General features: G+C 40.5%; 1 protein-coding gene across 1 annotated transcript in view; it reads right to left on the bottom strand.

The window, feature by feature from the left end:
* Positions 1-201: 201 nt before the first annotated feature.
* Positions 202-21,124, bottom strand: part of ephb2b (eph receptor B2b) — a 125,489-nt gene continuing 104,566 nt past the window's right edge. Inside the window, exons 6-16 of the mRNA XM_062443860.1 lie at positions 18,797-18,921; positions 17,308-17,470; positions 15,523-15,631; positions 14,018-14,085; positions 12,324-12,446; positions 11,902-12,149; positions 7,599-7,814; positions 6,908-7,057; positions 5,523-5,716; positions 4,529-4,684; positions 202-1,284 (exon numbers count right to left, since the gene is read on the bottom strand). Coding sequence (XP_062299844.1) covers positions 1,176-1,284; positions 4,529-4,684; positions 5,523-5,716; positions 6,908-7,057; positions 7,599-7,814; positions 11,902-12,149; positions 12,324-12,446; positions 14,018-14,085; positions 15,523-15,631; positions 17,308-17,470; positions 18,797-18,921 — 1,661 coding nt within the window. The 3' untranslated portion in view covers positions 202-1,175. The remainder of the gene's footprint in view (positions 1,285-4,528; positions 4,685-5,522; positions 5,717-6,907; positions 7,058-7,598; positions 7,815-11,901; positions 12,150-12,323; positions 12,447-14,017; positions 14,086-15,522; positions 15,632-17,307; positions 17,471-18,796; positions 18,922-21,124) is intronic.

Raw genomic sequence — 21,124 nt, 5'->3', positions numbered from 1 at the left:
ACATTTTTTCCCCAAGCTTTTTTTCTTTTTTTCCCCACAAAATAAGGAAAGAAACCAATGGTGGAAACAACTGAAATCCTCCTTGTTGTCTATTCTTCTGCATTTGAACTGAGTCATTGTTTCAGAGTCATCACGTTATGGCAGGTCAAGTGCATCTGATATGTACAGTACAGGAGCATGACTGTGGTGCGAGAAGGGAAGAGTTCTATTTGGCAGGCTGTGAATATTTCACTGTGGAAACAAAATAATCATTTGTCTATAGTGAGAGGAAGCATGGTGAGAGGAAATCTTCATCACAAAATTTCACACAATATAGAAAATTACTTGCAATGAGAAAAAAAAAAGTTGTTTCTTTTTCTTGAGTGTTGATTTCACGGTGTGAATTGTCAGTCTGAATGTTTTTGACATCAGTCTATGCCAAAACCATCTCATAGTTTTTTTTATTTTTTTATTTTATTTTATTTTTCTGTCCTGGTGAAACAGTTGGGAGTGCAAGTCGAGTCCTTCAGTTCCTCTGCAGTTTGCCTTTCACAAGGCCACAGAGTACACTGTGTTTCCTCATGATGTTCAAAATTAAAAACGACAAAGACAATATCCACACCTTGTTGAGGATGGCCTCGTCTCCTCAACTCTTCCTTGTTTTCTTTCTTTTTTTTCCTTTTTTTTTTTGCCCTTTTAAAGGGTAGCTTTCCTACTCAGTTCTTCTAGTGTACAACCTTATAGCATCTATAAATTTAGATAAACTCCTTGCCTTTTCTCAGTTTTTCTTTTTTTTTTTCTTTAAAAAATTCTTTACAAAATTATCAGAACAAACAAACCAAAAAATAAATGTTCAGCATCAAATGAAAATTGGTGGAAGATTGAAAAATGTGTTGCTGGTCACGTCTAACCTCCCATGTTTCTGGCTCCAAAAGTGGGTCGGCTGTGGGCTGCCTGATGCCTCATTACATGGACTTTGTTTCCAGAACTCCCCACAGCTGATCCCAAGGATGGAGGGAGCGTTAGGGTGAGGGGACAAGAGGAAGAGAGAGGGAAGTGGAGAGGGGAACGGGGGATGAATGGTAGTCTGGTGGGAAGACCAGACACACTGTCACGCGAAAAAACATCCACTCCATCCTCCGCACCCAGAGCCCTGCATCCTGACCGTCTTTTTTCCCTCTGCTCGGGAGGGAGGGTCAAACCTCCACTGACTGGATCTGGTTCATCTGTGCCCGCATCATCTGGACGCTGTTGAGGATCTTCTTTTGATGGCCTGCTAACGTCACACCAACCCTCAAGATGTCTCTGTGATGAGAGGCAGAAGCAGATGTTAGACTGATGTTACCACAGACTATGAACACAATCCATCTCCCTATCTTTCTAAAAAATATTTAAAATGATGGCATGGCATTAGTTTAAAAGTCAGACATTGGAAACAACAAAACACTGTATGTCACAACATAGCATGTAGAAGCAGATAACAGCTGAGAGGATATATGAAAACAGAGATGACAGTAAGCAACACATGCATGGAACATTATGCTGAGAAACAGCTGCGTCTTCATCCATCTTGAAGAACAGAAAGCTTGTACTGTATAATCACAGAAAAATGCCTGAATGCCAGTTTAGTGTGTTTTTCTGTGACAAACTTCCTGACTGGTGTGGTAAACCCCACCCATCTCATACTCCTCAAAACAAACGCTAAGAATTTCATATTCACAACACCCAAGTCTTTTGTAGACAATAATTATTGCAGAAGTTGAATTGTTGTAAAAAAAATGTACAAATAAACAGCAAGTTTCTCTTTATAACAAGGCAGTGGCATCAGCTCATAAACACTGTATTTATTCAATCTTTGTTGCACAGAAACTGATCCATAACACAATGAAAATCCTCTCTCCTAATGCTGAATCTCAACAGTACTGAGTCAATTTAGTCTGTTTATTCAATTTGATCAAGCAGGTAGCTCCTGGTCTGAAAGATAAAGCCAATGCAGAAATGCTTTAAACTTACATTCTCTCTAATGGCCAGCAGGGGTCGACCCTACTGGTTGCAAAAAGAAGTACAATTGTATGGAAGTATGACATATGTTAAATACATAGACTGTATATAAGAAATGGACGTAACATCCGTGACGTCACCCATTGGTTTGTGGACTGCTGCTCCGAGGCCAATAGTATCGGATCTGAGCAGCGTCATCTTGAACATTTCTGGTGAATGCCGGGAAAAATAAAAACACGGATTCTACTTATATCGGCATCAGGAGGGGCATGAGGCGCCCTCCTGAACCTGTGAAGCAATCAACCTGTCAATCACGACGTAGCCACGCCCTAAAGCATACCCTGCTTTATCGTCAAATATAAAATCAGAGAGGCCAAAATTTCACAAATGAACATCATACTGCATTGAAGAAGGCTTTAAACTAGCGATTGAGACACATTTTGAAAACGTTTACTGAGGTTAGAAATCAAGTGAGAAATTGGTGAATTCTCCATTGACTTGTATAGAGACGAAGTCCTTTTGATACCAAAACAGTCGCCCCCTGGCGGCCTTTTGATAGAATGCAGTTTTAAGTTACTTCCGCGTTGGCATCATTTCAGAGGACCGGAACTCCCCACCTGTTCAGTTTTTCCAGCAAGTACATTTTATTTAAATGGTTTTAGGCCTATTTTTTACTACAGAAAATGTGTATTGGCATTATCACAATTAACAATGGACTGTAAATACACAGTGCTAACCGAGCTAGCACCTAGCGCTAGGGTCAGCTCCACCTAAGGTCACTTATAGCTTCAAAAATCCAAGATAGTGACGGTCAAATTGCAAAACTTGAGGCTTCAAAATGGCAAATGTATGAGTTTGATATATGCATTTTTGTCCACTGCTGGTTAGACTACTCAGTAGAGGCTCGCAGGATACTGAATTCCTATTAAGGAAATGAGGCCTACATGATGGAGGGATATAGCATTGAAAGCCAGCAAACAGTTTCTTGACCACCATTGATTCATGAGCCAAGTAAAGTTTAGTTAGACCAGTGCGCAGGTGGTCGAGTGGTTAGAGCGCATGCCGTATACGCAGCCGACTACGGTTTGAATCCCGATCGGGATTGCTGCATGTCACACCCCCCTCTCTCTCTCCCATGCTTCCTGTCGGTCTACTGATAAATAAAGGCGTCTATGCCAAGAAAATCTTAAAAAAAAAAAAAAAGTTTAGTTAGACCAATAACCCTTTGGTCACATAGGAATAAAAAAACAAAAAGAAATTAAGAAGACTATTATTAGAAAACTTTATCGCGTAGGATTGCATTGATGGTTTGAATTCACATCTACAGTATGTTGCATCAAACGCACACACACACACACACTGGTATCTACTGTGAAGCTTCCTGCTGTTTTCAGTTATATTTAGAAGGACAGTATGTCACGAAAAGCGGAGCAGTAGGACCCAAATGCAGAGACCAAAGGCAGGGCTGTATAAAAGGGTTTTATTTCCAGAACTGACGAGAGTAGATGAAAAATAGACAGGAACTGACAAAGACTGACTCGAACTAGACAATCTGGACAAATCGAGACAAGACCTGACAAAATATCCAACAAAGACTGAACAGAAAACCAAGACTTAAATACAAACCAAACTAATCAAACAACAGAGAACAGGTGGCACAACACAAGGGCAGGCTGGGAGCTGATTGGCTAGGGAAGACACAAGGAGCACAGGCAGGGCTAATGAGGAAAATTTAATGCAGGTGTGAGGAGAAGCACACAAGGAAAAGTCAGAGCAAACTCAAAATCAAAACCCAGAAAACACACTTATAAAACCCAAATATAAATAAGCAAAACCAACTGAACACACACTGGAAACCAAGAGAACACAAAGAGTCTAAAAAAAAAAAATGAGGCCATGACACAGTAGTTCCTATTTCTTTTGTTGTGGATTATAAACACCGTAAGGAATTTGTTCGAACTGGAACATGCGTCTGAACTCCACCTCCATCTCCGTGCTGGCTGGTGATTTGAGAAAAAAGGTCGGAAAAGCTGCTATAATAAACATTAATCACACTTATTGGATTACACACAACCTCCTGTTTTGTTCAAAGAAATTAAAGATTTCGGCGGGTTAATCTTTGACTTGTGATACTTTTATCCGTGGACAGGAAATGATTTTTATCTTTTGCTCTAGAGGTGGCATTCTTAACATGATTATATCTTGTATGGTAGGATGATTTTTGTCCAATTTCTTTTAGCTAACTAACACCATATTCCAGTGTTTCTTCTCAGTCGGTAAATGGAGGTCAAAGAGAGGTCTGCTGAACACATGGCAGAGAATAAAGGGTACTGTTATGGCTTCAAGCCATTGTGCCCACTGCTCAGCCTCGTAACTGAAATATTATGATCTGTTAATTACATGCAGTGCGTGCAGCAAGCGTCTTTTATAACACGCCAGAGGCAGAGTCTGGTGCTTGTTCAGGTTTTAGGGATTTATAAACCTGCCTCTAGCAATATTTTTCCTTCAGTTTATCAGACACTGAATGACAAGAATTATCAGCACTTACTCCATGGTCATCTGGGACACCACATCAAAAGTGGAGAAGTCGGCGTTGGCAAAGTTGTCTTTGTACTGGCCCATCTTGATGGCATCCAGCCACTCGTCCACAGTGCTGAAGCTGGAGAAGTCTGGGATACTGCGGTCCAGGAGAGGGAGATGAACACTGAGGGTGACACAAGCAGGATTCATTGAGAATAATGATAATACAAAGAGACAGTTGTAACAGCATAGTCAGTTCAGACCACCTGCGTATGATTCAAACATGAATTATTAAATTACATTTTCAAAAGGCTAGACAGAACTTAAGAGAATACCACTGCCCTTATCCATGAACCAATATTTTCCAAACTGATCTCTCATAAAGTGTATTTTCCAAATGAAGTGATAGGCTTCAAGGAGCCAATATATCCACTCAGTGTCTGTGGAAAATCTGGCCCCCGGTTCTGCACTCCACCACAAATGAAAGTACAGACGGGGATAATGGAAATCAGTAAACTTTGGCTCTCGAAGGAAACTAACACCCAGAGCAGAAACACTTCAAAATGTTTTGTTATGAAAATTGCACAACTTCTTCAATCCAGGATTCGCCTAAAGCATTCGTGGGAAGGATTTGATATATTAAACCAAAAGGCTTTAATTTACATAACCGCTCGGCGCCAGGAGAAACAAGAGACACTGTGTTCGGCAAAAATGAACTGTGCCACGGGTGGCACTGAAGAAGGAGCATGAATTTCCTGTTAGAAAGCGGAAAGCTTTTTACGTAGAGAGAAAATCAGATGCATTATATTGCTCTAGATGTTATCCACATCAGTGTGAGATGATGCTTAAACCAAAGGTCTGTCATGTGGGACGCCTACAGAGATGATACGTTGATACCGCATGGATAAAACAGAGTGAAAAACAGAACACAGAGAAGAAAAAGACAGATTCACCTTCTGAAAAACACTGCAAACACAAGTAAATCACATAAAACAAATCTGATCATCATTCCTACCACTCACCCTGAAGATAATGGGGTCATGGCCTTTAGCGTGTTGGGATTGCGGATCATCTTGTCGAGGTTGTTGACGATCTGGCTGAACTTGGGCCGGTTGTTGCGTTCCTTCTGCCAACAGTCCAACATTAGCTGGTGCAGTGCACTGGGACAGTCCATGGGTGGGGGCAGTCGGTAGTCCTGCTCTATGGCATTGATGACCTGCAGGGGGAGACACAGATCTTTTAGGGTTGCTGAGGCTCTAAAAGGAGGAATTGGATTGATGGAAAAAGGAGAGTGTATGATCTGATGTATAGATAGTAAATGTTTACAAATTAGTTTTTAGATTGATATCCTCAACTGAAGTGACTTTCACAACCATCTCATTGATATGAAGTAAATGTGGGCATTAATGTTGTCTTGTCTGATGAACACATAACAAGGGCATCTGTGCCTCTCACCATGTGGTGAAAACAACTGTCGAAGCCATTACTGTGTTTTACTGCCTGAGAGTCAAATCTGTTAAATTATAGTTATTGCTTAAACATAAATGTACAAAGATATATTTGTGTACAAATCACCACATTAGTTCCGCATATGAAGAGTTTTTAAACATCAGTTAGGTCATTGAGAACATAAACCTTATTCCACCAACTTCACATTTCCACCTGCACTCTGCCAGTGGTGACCTCACTTCTGGCCTTTACAGAGTATTTAACACTCGCTCTCCATAAAGCCACTTTAAAGATATGGCTGACTTAGGCCAGTGATGATGATGGTCGGGGGGCACACAGAGGTGGTGCACGGTTAACAGACCGGAACAACCCGGAGGACACTTCTGACGAGGACGCACAATCCCCTGCTCATTATCAGGGCCATTAAAGAAGCCCCATTCAGACCCAGATTAATCTCATTCATGAGACCTCCAAACGAGGACCCCGATGGAGCAGAAACACTATCTGGAGCTGCTAATAAGATAACTGTTGAGGTCCTCAGTCCCTCTTAGCACATTAGTGTTCTCACTTTCAATTTGAAACTATTTTCATTATCTCTCTCCCCATAATTTGCTCTCTCCTCCACTACCCAGAGGGAGATAGGAAATGGAGGCTCCAGTCAAGAGCAGAATTTGTCCAGTGAGCACTGCCGTGCATTTCAAATGATCTGATTATGTCTCTGTGGTGAATGTGGGGGAATTTTCATATAAAACCCATGTGTGAAAGCCGCTGTTTAGCTAAGGGAAAGCAGATACAATGACAAAATGCATCTCTGAGGGTTTTGAGGCTGTAATGAAACTCTGGAAGTAGAAGTGGCTGAGTGTAATGATACACCTTCAAAAGCGAGATGCTTCAGGATGAAAATTACAAAAAATAAAAAGCAATTATAATAATGACAATAGCTCAGTTAAATACATACATCTTGATTAGTCATGTCCCAGTAAGGCCTCTCTCCGTAGGACATGACTTCCCACATGACGATCCCGTAGCTCCACACATCACTGGCAGAGGTGAACTTCCTGTACTGGATAGCTTCAGGGGCAGTCCATCGGATAGGGATCTTCCCTCCCTGCGAACACAAAGGGCACAAACCTCAGTGAGGGAAGCGAGACCGAAACCCAACCGTCACAGTGTCCTGGCTCCAGAGAGAAACAACGTTCACTGTAACAATGCAGGCGGTAATCCAAACTGGCAGGTGGATATAACAAAACCCCTGAGAGTGAAGTGTGGTATATGAAATACTGGATGAGGAGGAAGGGAAGAACAGGTGAAGGGGTGATGTTTGTCTTGATAGGGAGAAGAATGTGGGAGTGTGCTGTAGTGTGTACGTCAGACCTGGGTTAAATAAAACCTTTGAAGAACTGGATTCTCAATTTGGCAGTTCAGATAGTGTTGGGCAAATTCTCACAAACAAAATAACATAATAAACTCACATAAGTTAAATTATTTAAAACATTCTAGCTTTTATTTTTTCATGTATGGTAAAACCTTGCCCAATTATACCCAATATCCCTTTCTACAAATGTAAAAATCATTTATTTGTAAAGATTGACCCACGTTTACTGAGTGAGTCTCATATGTGCTGGCAGGAGGATTTGAATGTTTCTCACCAGGGCACTAGTGTAAGTGGGGTCTGATGTGTCATCCTCCAGGAAGCGCGAGAGGCCGAAGTCTGACACCTTGCACACAAGGTTGCTGTTGACCAGGATGTTGCGGGCAGCAAGGTCACGGTGCACGTAGTTCATGTCGGCGAGGTACTTCATGCCTGAAGCGATGCCTCGTAGCATACCAACAAGCTGGATCACAGTGAACTGCCCGTCATTTTGCTGTAAAAAAGACATATTGTGTTTCAGTTTAAGTGCACGGAGTGGTTCAGAAAATAAGAGGTGTTCCTAGAAACTCTGGGTCGCCTGTCAATAATTTATCATCGGCACTTACTCAGCCTGTCAGGATGGATTTCAATATTCGAATTTCAGCCAAAGATCCAAAAGGATAATAGACTCAAGAATCGCCCTGTCTATCAAATGTGGGTTTTTTTGGTGATGTTGTTATTTCAACCTTTCCCTGTCTTACCTTAGGTTAGTGTGCTGCATTAGTGTTAGGATGCAAAAAAGACGGGGCTAAACTGAAGGGATGAAAGCAACACAGACTGTACCAGTTTTTTAAGGAATTGTTTCATTTTTCTACAAACAAAACATTTTTCAAACAGAATCTTAAAGATGCTACGATCACATTAAAATTCTACAAATAGCGTCTTTGAGATGAAATATCCTAAAAAGTTTTTCGTTTCGCTCAGTAATATTTTATGATTTTCTGTCGTGCAATGGTTGGTTGATGGAACTCATCAGCCATGCACCCCATATTAATAAAATGTGCCATTAATAATACAAAACTGATTCCCACTTGACTCCTTTTAGTCAAATCTCAATTTACATCATTATTATCATTATCATTTCATTTCAAATCTACTTGAAACCCAACCCATATGAATTTCATATGGAAAAGTAACTTTGAAGTATTAGTTTCTATGAAAAAGCCTAACCCTGCAGGACACTAACAGAAAGGTTTGTGTTGGGCTCAAATGGTCTCTACAGGGCTGGGACAGGCTAAGCTGGGACTGGCTGGCTGTCTACAGCTGTTCCCCTCCACGGTTTGGTAAAGGGCTTTACCCCATGCATGGGGAGCGTCTGGAGCAGTGGTGCAGCTGTGCCTCCAACTGCGCACACCTGCACTCTCTCCACCACCCACCACGACGCCAAGAGAACAGAAGATTCCAGAGAATGGCGCATGGGAGCGCGGGGCTGGGTGTGGACAGACGGAAAGGCCAAAAGAGGGAGTTGGAAGGGCAGGAGAGTAAGGCCCAGAGCGCAGCCATATTAACTGTCTGCATGACTGCTCTACTAGCCTATTTCTCTTTCAAACACTTTCCTGCTCATTAGCCAAGCGGATGCTTCTGCTCATGTCAAGCTGCTCCTCCTCGTGTACCACAGCAATTAAGCAGAATGCATTATTCATGAAACCTTTCTCACAAATACACATTGCCACCTAATCTGTGTGCTGTGTTTGCATATAATTTAATTGGAAAGATTCCTCCAAAGTCTTTAGGGTCAGCTTAGCTTGAAGAAATATTCAGGAATTTATAGAAATGTTTGACTCAAGGTCCACTGTGATTTATGTACAAAATTGTCTCTTTACTTTCTCTACTCATGGTCGAATCCAGAAAATGCCCCCTCTCTCTCCACCTTGCAGGTTTTTCTGCAGGAGCAGCAGGGCAGACAATCATTCAGCAGTTGGCTCAGTACAGGCTGCAGTGACCATTTTAAACAACCACCCACCCAGCTATCCTCTCAGTGAAGACACAATCCATGTTCACAGGCTTTGACACTGTCAGCAATTGTTGTCATAAACTGTCACTGTGAGGTGCCACAGAGGTTCACTGTTGTTTTGAATACAATGTGCTGTCAAATATGTTTAGCAAACATCTACATATACACAAACACCCTTCACCACAAGATCAAATTCCAAAAAACAGCTGATGCTTTGTGTCTTAGAGGTCAGAGGCAGAATGCAAATAAAGACTCTGAACCCAGAGCTGTGTGCTGACAGGAGTTTCTTGAGGATGTCTGTGATGTAGTCTGGCAGTAGCAAGCTTAAACTGACTAGGGGTTGTTATGGTATTAAACTGGTGGGAATTATGGTTGGTTGGTTAAAAAATAGAGAATATTTCCAAGCAATTAAATAATGTGGATTCAATACTTTAACATTGAATTAAATGGTTATTATTTACTGCATGCATAATTCTCTACAAATTTGTATCCAAAAACATGAACATTGCAATGCTTGCATATTGTGTAACAAAGCACAACATACTTGTTTAAAACTTCAGTAAAGATAATGGCTAAAGTTTAATTATAATTTGGTATTCTTACTTTACTTACACTGACATACTTGCTGTGTCACTTCAAATAGAGAGTTCCCATTACATCACTTAAAGTTTTTGTAAAAATAAGCCTTTTCTTGGCAGAGATCAAACATCCCCAATTTCAATAAATCAGAAAATGTCCTTTTCTATTCATTCCAGTAATGCAAAGAAAGTAATTAAGCAAGATGAAAGCGTAGAAAAAGAGTGATATTAGCCAAAAACATGTTTTCATTTCACTAACATACCGAGACAGATGATGAAGGGCTGTGTGGCATTTCATCACATGGCCAACTTCATTTTTAAACATTGGACATCTCATTTTAAGTCTCCCAAAGCATTTGAATTATTTATGCGGGTCGTAAATGGGAGCCCATAGACGGTTCTCTGTAATATCCTTCTCTGGTTTGATTATGAAAATTAAAAATTCCATGAACTTGTGAGCGCTGCATATTTCTTGTCAGAGAGCCGGTGGGGGTGGGGGTGGGGTTGTGAGATCTCTATATGCATCCATAGACAGCACTGCATAATCAGCAGTGGAGTAAATGTGGAGAGAATACAAAACAAACGCAAAGCAAACATCAAAGAACAATACAACTCCTGGACTCAGTAGAGTAGCAAGCAAGACCCTATTATTCTATAGGTAATCATACAAAAAACTGACTGTGATTGCATAGAGGTGAGAATACTGTAACACTGAGCGCTATTATAACTAAACAAAAGTGAGCAAAAATGATCACTTGAACTAAGATTACTGTGTATGAGTGTATAAACCATGTCTAATTATTGAACAAAGACTGTGTGAGTGTGCAGGAGAGCCCCCTTCTGTTGCTGCATAAACTTAATTTTTAATTTCATGACATCAATCATGTTCTGATATTAATATGCGGGTGTGTCTATGTGCATTAGAGATATGGATGTTTGTTTGTCAGAGATAGTGTCTAAATAACCAAAGTTACATCCTACTATAAAAACAATGATTCACTGTTTTTTTTGTTTTTTTTAAAAGAGTGAAATCTTCAAATCAAAAGAGCTCTGCTTTCTATTAGGAGAAAGTTTAAACTGACAGCTACTGATTTCGCAGCCTTAATGACAGGCAACAGACTGTAGTTAATTAATGTGAATTCTGAGTTGGCCTCACAACAAAAAAAAGGAAATCTTGTCTCTTCTCTGGTTAATAACATGCTCTCTGCATGACAGGGTCTGTACATTTATGCTTGGCCAAAGATGACTGAAAAAAGTGATTTTTGATGTTGATGAAAAGATAAGAGGTGTCTTGTACTGTGTCTTTTACTGTTCATTAAAGACCAGCAGAGTCTTTTTGTACAGAAATGCGATCGCAGGTAATGTTAGGTCGGTGCAGTGATTACTGGCAGTTGTCAAAAATTCCTTAAACTTTAAACTTAAACTCCTTTTCTAAGCTTATCGCAATACAAACTCTGAACTGAGACCTCCAATTTGGATTGTGAAGCAGCCGGTGCCCTCAGTCTGTGACGCTAACATCCAGCAGCTAGAGTGTTAGCATTGTTAGGTGGGATCAATTTGACATCAAGAAGACTTTGTATGGTAACAAGGACAAATTGTTGGTGTGGCTTAACATAATTTGCCAATTATGCAACTGAAATCAGTAAATATAACACTGCTGTTGAAAGTCATGACATTGTTGTTATTGAGTAATGTCAAATATACCACTAATGTAATTTCATACTAAATATGAGATAAACTGTCAGTTATTTCAACATCAAACAACTGCATTAACTTAAAGTACCAGATTCTATTATTGCAGAAACAACATAAGTGTGTGACTATGCTTTGTATAATCACATCTTTACGCCTTTAGTTAAATTTATAGACAATGATTTCATATTAAATTAGATACGTTCCTCAAATCTTTCAGCCCTACACACTTCGTAACTATTCAAGATGAGACATAGAAACACCACAAATGAAGAAAAAAAAGATGATAAAAAAATGATAAAAATATAGCTGCTCACTCTGAGGAAGGAGTCCAGAGATCCATTCTCCATGAACTCAGTGATGATCATGACAGGACTGCTCTTAGTGACCACGCCCTCCAGGTGAATGACGTTAGGATGGTCAAACTGGCCCATGATGCTGGCCTCACTGAGGAAGTCCCGCCTTTGCTTTTCTGTGTATCCCGACTTCAGAGTTTTTATCGCCACAAACATCTCCCTTTTACCCGGGAGCTTCAGGTTGCCGCTGCATACTTCCCCGAACTCTCCTGTGAAAAGGTTACACGGGAAACACTGTAAATTCTATTACACTCACAAAGATATAAGAGACTAAACTTTAGCAGCTTTTTTTCTGCATCTATTTATATTTAGAAATCAACAAACAGGCAAGCAATTTTACAGTGTTGAATTCCATCCACGTTTCAGTCAGATTTTTCCATTACCTGCACCAATGACCTGTTCAATCTTCACACAGGATATATCAATCTCCTTGGCAAACTCTCTGACAGCCTCGTTGGGGTCCTCATATGTGAACGGATCAATATAAATCTTCATTCCTGGAGTCACTTGGAAAAAAGGAAAGAAGGACTATAATATTTGATACTGGTAGTCATGCTTACACTCCTGTGGTCAAGACAGTCAAATGCATTCAGGCACGCTAACAATCAATTCACCTTGCATTCACACATTCCTGTGCAATTATGTGATTTCTTTCACAGTCAGGCTGCTGACAAACGTTGAAAGATGGAGGATCCAATGTAGTTACAAATGGTGGTTATGACTAGTGGCTTATGGCTTCTACATACAGCTATTCAGCCAGCAAGGACATGATTCCTCCAGTCCTCTTAGCAGTGATAAGGCAAGTTAATATATATATCATTTCCTGTGAGTCATAGTGCCATTAACACTCAGGAGAAAAAACCTGGGCCCTATATCAGCATCGCTCAGCTCCACTCCAAGAAATAAATTGGCTCTCCTAAGCCCTGATGCCAGGTAAATTGGCTTAAGGTGGCCTTTAAGTGTTCAGGGACTTAAGTGTCCCAAGTTTTAAATCCGATTATTCGGCTCTCACCTCCACACATCAGGCCTGAGGCTATTTGAATGGATACTGAACTCATGCCTGGGCTGCTGCAGAGCTAGAAGAGCATGCATGGCACCTAAAAAACCTGGCACACCTTGCTGAAGAAATGTGCTGCAGAGATGAACAGATGGAGAGGATCTTACCAGGCAAAACCCCCCATTACTAAAACCCTTCAATCTCTTCCCAAGCTGCAGCGCCGTTCAGCAGACCACCCTGATATGGTGGCAAAGACCACCACAAACAGGGCAGAAGCATGAACTGTGACTGGTGAGAGGACAGGATGCACACGGGACACATTGGCTCGTGTCGTTAATAGCTGTGAAATGTGCAAGTCTCTTACTGGCACACTTTTACTGAATCACACACCGGATGTCTTTGCACAGCATGATCATTTTATATTGAGAAAGCTATCATCATAAACTTAAAATGGAAATAGGAGTTTTTCCCAATCAGGCAGGAGAAGAATGGATTAGCCATATTATCTAAGACAGAGGCATGGTGAAATTACTTCTTAGCTCTTTCTCACAGATTTATTTTTCCATTATTGTCTCTTGAGCTGCATGCTACTGTACTGTGTCAAAAAAGAAAATCATTGAGAAACTCCATTCATTTACCAAGCCTTTTGAATTTTTTAACAATGGCAAATGACTCATGTGGTATTAGCATGCTAATGGCGTTAACGTGAGCGAAGACTGACCTATTTCCACAACAATGGATTTAGTTAACTATGAAATGTGATGATGCACAGAACACACACTCGAACACTGGTTTTGATGTGGTTAAATCCAGACTCCGAGTGAGCAGAGTCAAACAACAGGCAGGATTACTCATAAAGGGGGGTGGGGGGAGTGAAGCGGTGCTGTGCTGGGCCGTAGCCAAGGACACCAGCATGCAAGGTGGTCGCCATGGAGACAGGTGTGTGAGGCAGCAGAGGGCTGAATGATAGCCATAGAGATGACTGTGTGAGGTGGTAGTCATGGAGACAGGTGTGCGTGGCGCTGCTGAAGGAGGAACACAGCGTTACACGTAGGCAGAGAGGAGTGGTGGTTTACTCACTGTGGCCGCTGGTGTAGTGCTGCAGTTTGTCTGTGTATTCTGAATCAGCCCTGTCGAAGCCACGCCTCCTGGGGAAAAGACAAAGAACTCTAGCTCTGGTTCAACGAGGGGGAGCGGGGAGGGGTAGAGACACAGATCAAACACCCCCCAGGTCTACCTACACTGAAGATACACCACCTCCGCGCACATGGAGTGCCAGGATTTTGTAGATGTAGATGTAGATGTAGAGATGCAGGTAGTTTTTTTTTACTTTAATAAACAATTTAGCCATCCATGCACTCACACTACACAAAGTTGTCTTTGTTTTCCTTTCTAGTGCACTCCAGGTGGGCAGCAGTGATACAGAACTGCTACATGCATTGTTATGAAAAAGTAATAGGACATGTAACAAATCTTTTTTTTTATTCTGAGGGGTTAATAATGTGGACTGTGTGATGCATTTAAGGATAGTTTGGAAGCATCACAAAATAAATTGCCAAAATAAAAAAGGAGAATTTTGACCTGGACAATTGAATAATTAAAATAAATCTATCAGACAGCAACATTGTCATCAAAGTAAAACAAAAATATATCAAAAATCAAGTATAGTCATGCAAAGCATTTAAAAAAACAAGTCAAATCAAATTTATACTTTCAAATCTGATTTTTTTTAAAAATAAACAAACAAATGTATTGCAATGAAAAATATGAAACAGGAATCAACAATTGATATGCAGTACTAGACTACTAGAACTAGAAAAATGTATCATCTTTTGCATAGAACAATAACATTTTCATTAAAAATTGCCAAATGCACTGAAAAGTTATTTATCTCTTTTTAAGATGTGGATAGCTGTAATTCAACACTAGCTTCACTATGTTTAAAAAAAAAAAAATGTAATCAATTTATTGTGCCAGAGCTGTTCTCAGTTGAGGTTATGGCTGTTGAGCAGCTTCACAATATAAAACATATTTAAGCATCCTCTGAAGTTCATTGATGGGTTTGATACTTTAAAAAAATGTCTTAAGTTGACAAAACTCTTAGTCAGATACGCTTTCATTTTGTCTTGGCCATGTTCCAAAACTGTGATTTTCCCAAAGTACGACCTATGTCATTAGTGGTGTAACTACCATTCAAAAAAAAGAAGAAGAAAAAAACTGGGGGAAGTCTGCTAACAGAGTACATAAATTAATCTTGTATAAACTTCTCCGAACCAAAATACCTTATAGGAGCTGAGTTATCGTTTTAATATGTGGCCCCAGTGGGAACTGAAGTCCTTGGCAGAGTTACAAACATTTGATACCCACTGAGCAGGAGCACCAACAAAACTTGACTTTCATATATTATTTCCACTGGTGAAAGACTGGAATTGATTAAGAATTAATATCTTTGAACCCATGGTTTTATCTGTACAACCCACATTTATCAAATCAACAGACTTCATTCAACCTGACAGAATAAACACACAACAAGGAGACATGTACGCCTTGCCAGCTTTATGAAAACCGGGACAGGACTGACTCACCTATTACAAACGATGATGATGACCACCACAGCAATGAGGAAGACCAGGCCGGCAGCTGCAGAGCCGATGATGAGAGGTAGCTTCTCCTGAATGCTGGTGTTGTACTCCTCTGTAGAAAGAAGAAAAGCATACATTAACATACAGCCATGGACGCACACACACACACACACACACACACACACACACACACACACACACACACACACACACACACACACACACACAGATATACAAACAGAGTCACCAGCTGAGACACATGGGTTAGCATCTGAGCCACTGCATATGGAGGGAGCAATGGGTGACAGACAGACATACGGCTGGCTGAACCAACGGGCATCTTGGCATCTTGAGTGGCTGCATGGACCATTTTCCAAAGCACACTGAAAGTGCTCAGAGGCCTGATATGGACAAATCATCTGGCAGAAAGTGTGTGAAGTGTGGAGAGAGAGCATGTTTGGGTGAGACCCAGACTGATCAGGCAGCCAAGAGTGGGAATCCACCTACTGAATGGGCACACAGAGGCAGAGCCAGATCCTTCTCTGGAGCACTACAAATGACACACGACTTCATGATTCCAGCCAGATACATGGGTGGGTGAATTCCTCAGAGCTCCACTTCTGGATAGTGCACTTTATTCCATGATACAAAACATCTTTATCCACAGGGGGGGAAATCACTGGAGAAAACAGCTGGACTGATGGGCCTCAACGATTCTGCTTGTTTATTATGTCCCTTTACATCTGTAATGTTTAGAGTGTATTTTTTTTAATTTGTAATGAACCCCAGGCAAGGATTTTGAGGTAGAATGTTTTTGATTCTTTTTAAAGAGAAGATTTGTTTATTATATTATCTATTGAATCTTGATTAAAGGTAAACATTGGATATACAAATCTGTAACAAAAAAAATAACCAAATCAGTGAGACAACAAACTGTTTTTACTTTCTTTGAAGACCTTTTTTTACATTTTCCGATCAGTTTTCTCTTCATGTACGGTACCGGAGGCATTTCAGAACTGTACATATCACAGAAGGATATTGTTTACTTTTAACTATGGTAATCAGTGTTTTCTTGCAGCTGTAAACAACTTTATGGGTGCATGGGGGACACAGAATTGGGGCCGAAATCACAATGAACTGATTTACCTTTCTTTAAGAAAACAATGACTTATATATTCTCAGTTTACTCAGTATTTACGGTTATGAATAAGTTCAGTATCTTTAGTGCTGGGATCTGTGCCTGTGGCAGCATCATAGATGTTTGTATGAAAGTTAAGGCTAATGATGGCCCTGGGCACAGCAGGCTGAAGGAAATGAGATGTTCAGAGGGGAAAACCCAGACCTTGGCTCTAACATTAACCTACATGACTGATGTTTACTGAATGTTCCATCTTTTCCGAGTCATGTCATAGTACGAAGATAAGACCTTGACATCATCTTTCACTGAAATCCGTATGGTGGCAATTGGTGAGAAGGTATGTTGGTTTGAATGGAGGACATCTGTGTAGCACATACAGGAAATAATACTGACATGTAAAAATGGGAATTATTTAATAATTATATAGATATTCTGAGGGATGTTTCCTAATACCGAGGAAATTTAAGAACATGATTTCAAGCCGCACTATTCTAGTTTTACAGTATTTGTATCGTTTATTCCACAACATTATTTCCTCTCATTACCAAAGCTGTCTGTATCCATATTGTGGTACATATTGTGTTGGTGGGCCACACATAAGAGGTCATACCGACTTTGCGTGCTTTGGTGAAAATTGGCTGAATTCTCACCCTCAGTCATGGTCTGGAAGTACAGTTTGCCACTGTAGCGTCCAAACCCAGCCACGGTGCGGGCCCGGACCTGGAATACGTAGATGCTTCCTGGCTTGAGGCCACGGATGACCACTGTGTTGGTCTGGCTCCTGACAGTGGTAGAGTTATATTCTGATTGGTCCTGGGAGGAGAAGAAAAACAACATGTTAAATTTGTGCACATTAGTAATTACAGTCCAATTGCAAAGGCTAACAATTATGAAATGCCATGTGAATAAATGACATACTATGTTAAGATTTAGGGCATTGGAAGACAAATGGTACCTCAAAAGACCTCAAAAGATATCAAAAAAGTTCTTGATTTTGACAATTGGATGTGACTTTTTTTTTACTATTTCAATGAAAACATTATTCACAGACTAAATTAAGTGTGATTAGCAGCTATTTACAGGCAAAAAATTGTGTAAATGCACATACACCAGAAAATGTTCATCTTCAACAATTTTGTATTGAAGCTGAAATATCGGGAGCAGAAATGCTACTGAAAGAAACTCATCTCTACATCGATTTTACAGACATCCACCACAAAAGAACACATTTGAATATTTTGCCACAACAAAAAACGAGCCAGGTTTGATAAAGCAGCAGGACTGAAAGAGGCAGTCATCCGGCAGCTGCAGTTAAGAAGGTAGATTTGGTGGCAGTTTCAGGTCAGGCGGCTTTTCTGAGCCATGCCTTCTGATGATCAGAGCTGTATTTCACTGCCATACTCCTCTCCAGAATGCTGACAAGTCTGAGAGCGGAGACTGAGACTCTTTTAGCTGCTCCCTTCAACCCACTGCTCAGCAAACACTTCTGAGCCACAGCAGGGGCCGGGACAATTGTTTTGACAGCTCTCTCCAGCAGTGTCAGAAAAGGGAATTATACTCAAAAGTGGAACGGCTCAGCATGTAGAGGAAAGCTTGATAAATGTTGTGTATATGTGCATGCATGTGTGCACATATGTATGTCTATGTGACTCTGTGTTTCTGTGACTGGTTGCATGCACTTAAGTGATCACTGCGCTTGAATCAATCATTTGTGACTGCAAGTGTTCTTGTGAGAAAGTATGCTGATCCTGAGGAGCTTGCCCCTTAAATACTATTTTTACAGCAGTCAGCGCACCATTGTTTCAACCACAAGTCTCTGCGTATCAATCCCCAGTGGCTCTACTGCAGGGCTGAGCACGGTTTCCTTTCTCAGTGACTGACCGTGATTATAATTGAAAGAGAATGAGCAGAAGTTATAAGCAATGTTCAAAAGCTCTGTCTACAAGCCTCCTAGGATGTGCTGCTATGCAAACGAATGTGTGGAAATACTCTGAATTTAAGCGTAAAACTGAATAAGAGTCCGTTTTTACCATTAGGGCATAATTTATTTAGCTGGATAGGGAGAAAAGGAAGCAGAACATATGTTTATGTGGATCAGTGAGGGCTTGGAGGAAAAATGTGCTGCTACATCAATCTTACCTTTTCATAATACTGCAGCTCATAGTCCAGGATGACTCCATTGGGCTGGTCAGGCTGGGACCAGGAAAGAGTGATGCTGTCCACTGTACGACTGACTTGGTGCATTATTGATACTGTGGATGGAGCTGTGAAAAGACAAAGAATGTGTTAAGGATGAGCCAGATCAATCACTACTTACTTCACAGTCAGGCGGAGCATTTTACAGCATCTTTAATCTGGCAGCCAAACACTGGGTTCTGCAAAGGTGAAGTACGTAATGCCATAAAGACTATGTAATATACTGCAGTCTCCTTTTAGAGAGCCTGATGACTAGACAAGCACTGCCGGCTGGCAAGTTACAACACTGGATAAACCACACAAGCAGCATAATGGGAGTTCCCACTATGAAATGTGATTTTCCTGTGATTCATTTGTGCTTGTCACACGACTGATAACAGACCACCTTCTGCAAATAAATCTTTTTTAAAATCGCCAGACCAGAGAGAGCTGTGGGTGCAGAACACATGACATGAAGTAAGCTCATTTTGCCGGCCACATAAACTAAACAAACAAATAGCGTGAATCACAAGAGCCACAAAAATGCTACACAACATCCTTTCTCTGAAGCTTTTTTGTCCTCCACGTTCTAATTTTATGTTGTTTAGTTTAGTTTATGCATATTTCCTTGTAGATGACAGCTTAGCGGTGATTTTCCATGCTATAAATTGCATGTGTTTGAAATTACTGTCAATTTTTCCCAATTCCAAATTTTTTGATTATTGCCTTACCTTCCAGGCACACATTGGTTTCCCATGAACCTCGGGAATGTATGAAAATCAGCATACAGGGATTTTGAAGCAATGCATTAAGTAGTGATAACACTTAATTATTTTTGACACTATAATTGACATGGGTTTTTGAAAACTCTTTTGGTGCATTTAAGAATGCTGTAAAATTTTAAGGTTTGAGGGACAACTGGTGAACAGGAAACTTCAATACAACCAGCAGTGAAACTGACACTGCAACTTCTAGCAAACTCATTGTTTTTTGTTTTGTTTTTCCTTCTAAATTAGATTTTCTAGCGTGATGTTGTTCTGAAGCCGACTTCTAACAATTTAAACTTAGCACTGGTTCTTTCCCACAACTGCAGTACCACACACTGATAGTGCCATTCAAACCAAAGAAAACATTCGGCTGAGTAACTGTTTACCGTGAGAATTAACTTTCTCAAGCAAGTCTCTAATCTTTGCAAGTCAATTTTCAAAGTGTACTAAAATGAACAGAAACGAATGTCCGGATCAGTAAAATCTAAACAAAAATGGACACTTTAGTGAATGGTTTGCAGTAAGTATACATGAAGCTAAAACATTTAAAAAAAAACACTGGCATGATTCTTCAACAAAAGCCAGAAAAGTTGTTGACTTTTGCTGAAGTAGTCTCAGTATTTAGTGTGCCTGTCTTTGTGAAGAACTTTGGTGCAAAATCTGTTTGCTTTTTAAAGTGCTATATAAACAAAATAAACTTGAAACGTATAATCATACAGTATGTGCAGTGTGCCCCCTGTAAATATCATAATCAAAAAGCCATTTAACCCTCTATTCAGTCTTTATTTTGTTAAAAATCAGGTATTGTATTATTCTTGCATTTCCTTGAAACAATTGAAAATATATGAAAGATTTCTCGTGGCATCACATAACTAAAAAATATTCTCTAAATAATGTAGTCAGTATTAGGAAAAAGTAATAAGGCCACTCAAATTTTTCCCCAAACATTTTCAGGAAAACACAATTTTAAGACTTCTTAGTAAATCACTTGTTACAGCATGGGTGGCCTACTAAAGTCTTGTGTAGCCCAGTGACCTAAAACATTGTACATTCTTTTTAGTACAACCATGAGGTCAGGGGGGTGTGATCGACTCGAGTCCTCCAACAACCATTAAGATTAGTTCAGGGTGCCGTAGGTCAGTGTAAAGCTAAGAGAGGCTGAAGATATAAAGCTCTGTGAGGGGAGCCTGGCAAGGCCTGCAGGCCTCCCTGTGCCTCTGTGTGTATGTGTGAAAGGGTAGGCTGGGTGTGGGTCAGAACGGGGGGGTGCTGGGAAAGATTTATGGACAACAAGCCCCACGCTCATCCCCTTCAGGCCCGTGCAGCACACACACGTAGCCCTCAGCCAGCAGCACAGTGGCTCCCCTGAGTCCCAGTAATAAAGGCAGACGTCTCTCCATCGGCACGTGTTCTCTGTGGAAAATCCACTGACTGGAAAACTACAACAACCACGCCTCTGCAATCTAAGATTGATGCATGTGTGTGGTTTTAACATCATCTGTATGATGTATTTGTTTTGTTACCG

The sequence above is a fragment of the Scomber scombrus genome, chromosome 3, assembly GCF_963691925.1.
Source record: "Scomber scombrus chromosome 3, fScoSco1.1, whole genome shotgun sequence".
Classification (NCBI taxonomy): domain Eukaryota; kingdom Metazoa; phylum Chordata; class Actinopteri; order Scombriformes; family Scombridae; genus Scomber; species Scomber scombrus.
This window is presented reverse-complemented; position numbering and strand designations above follow the sequence as displayed.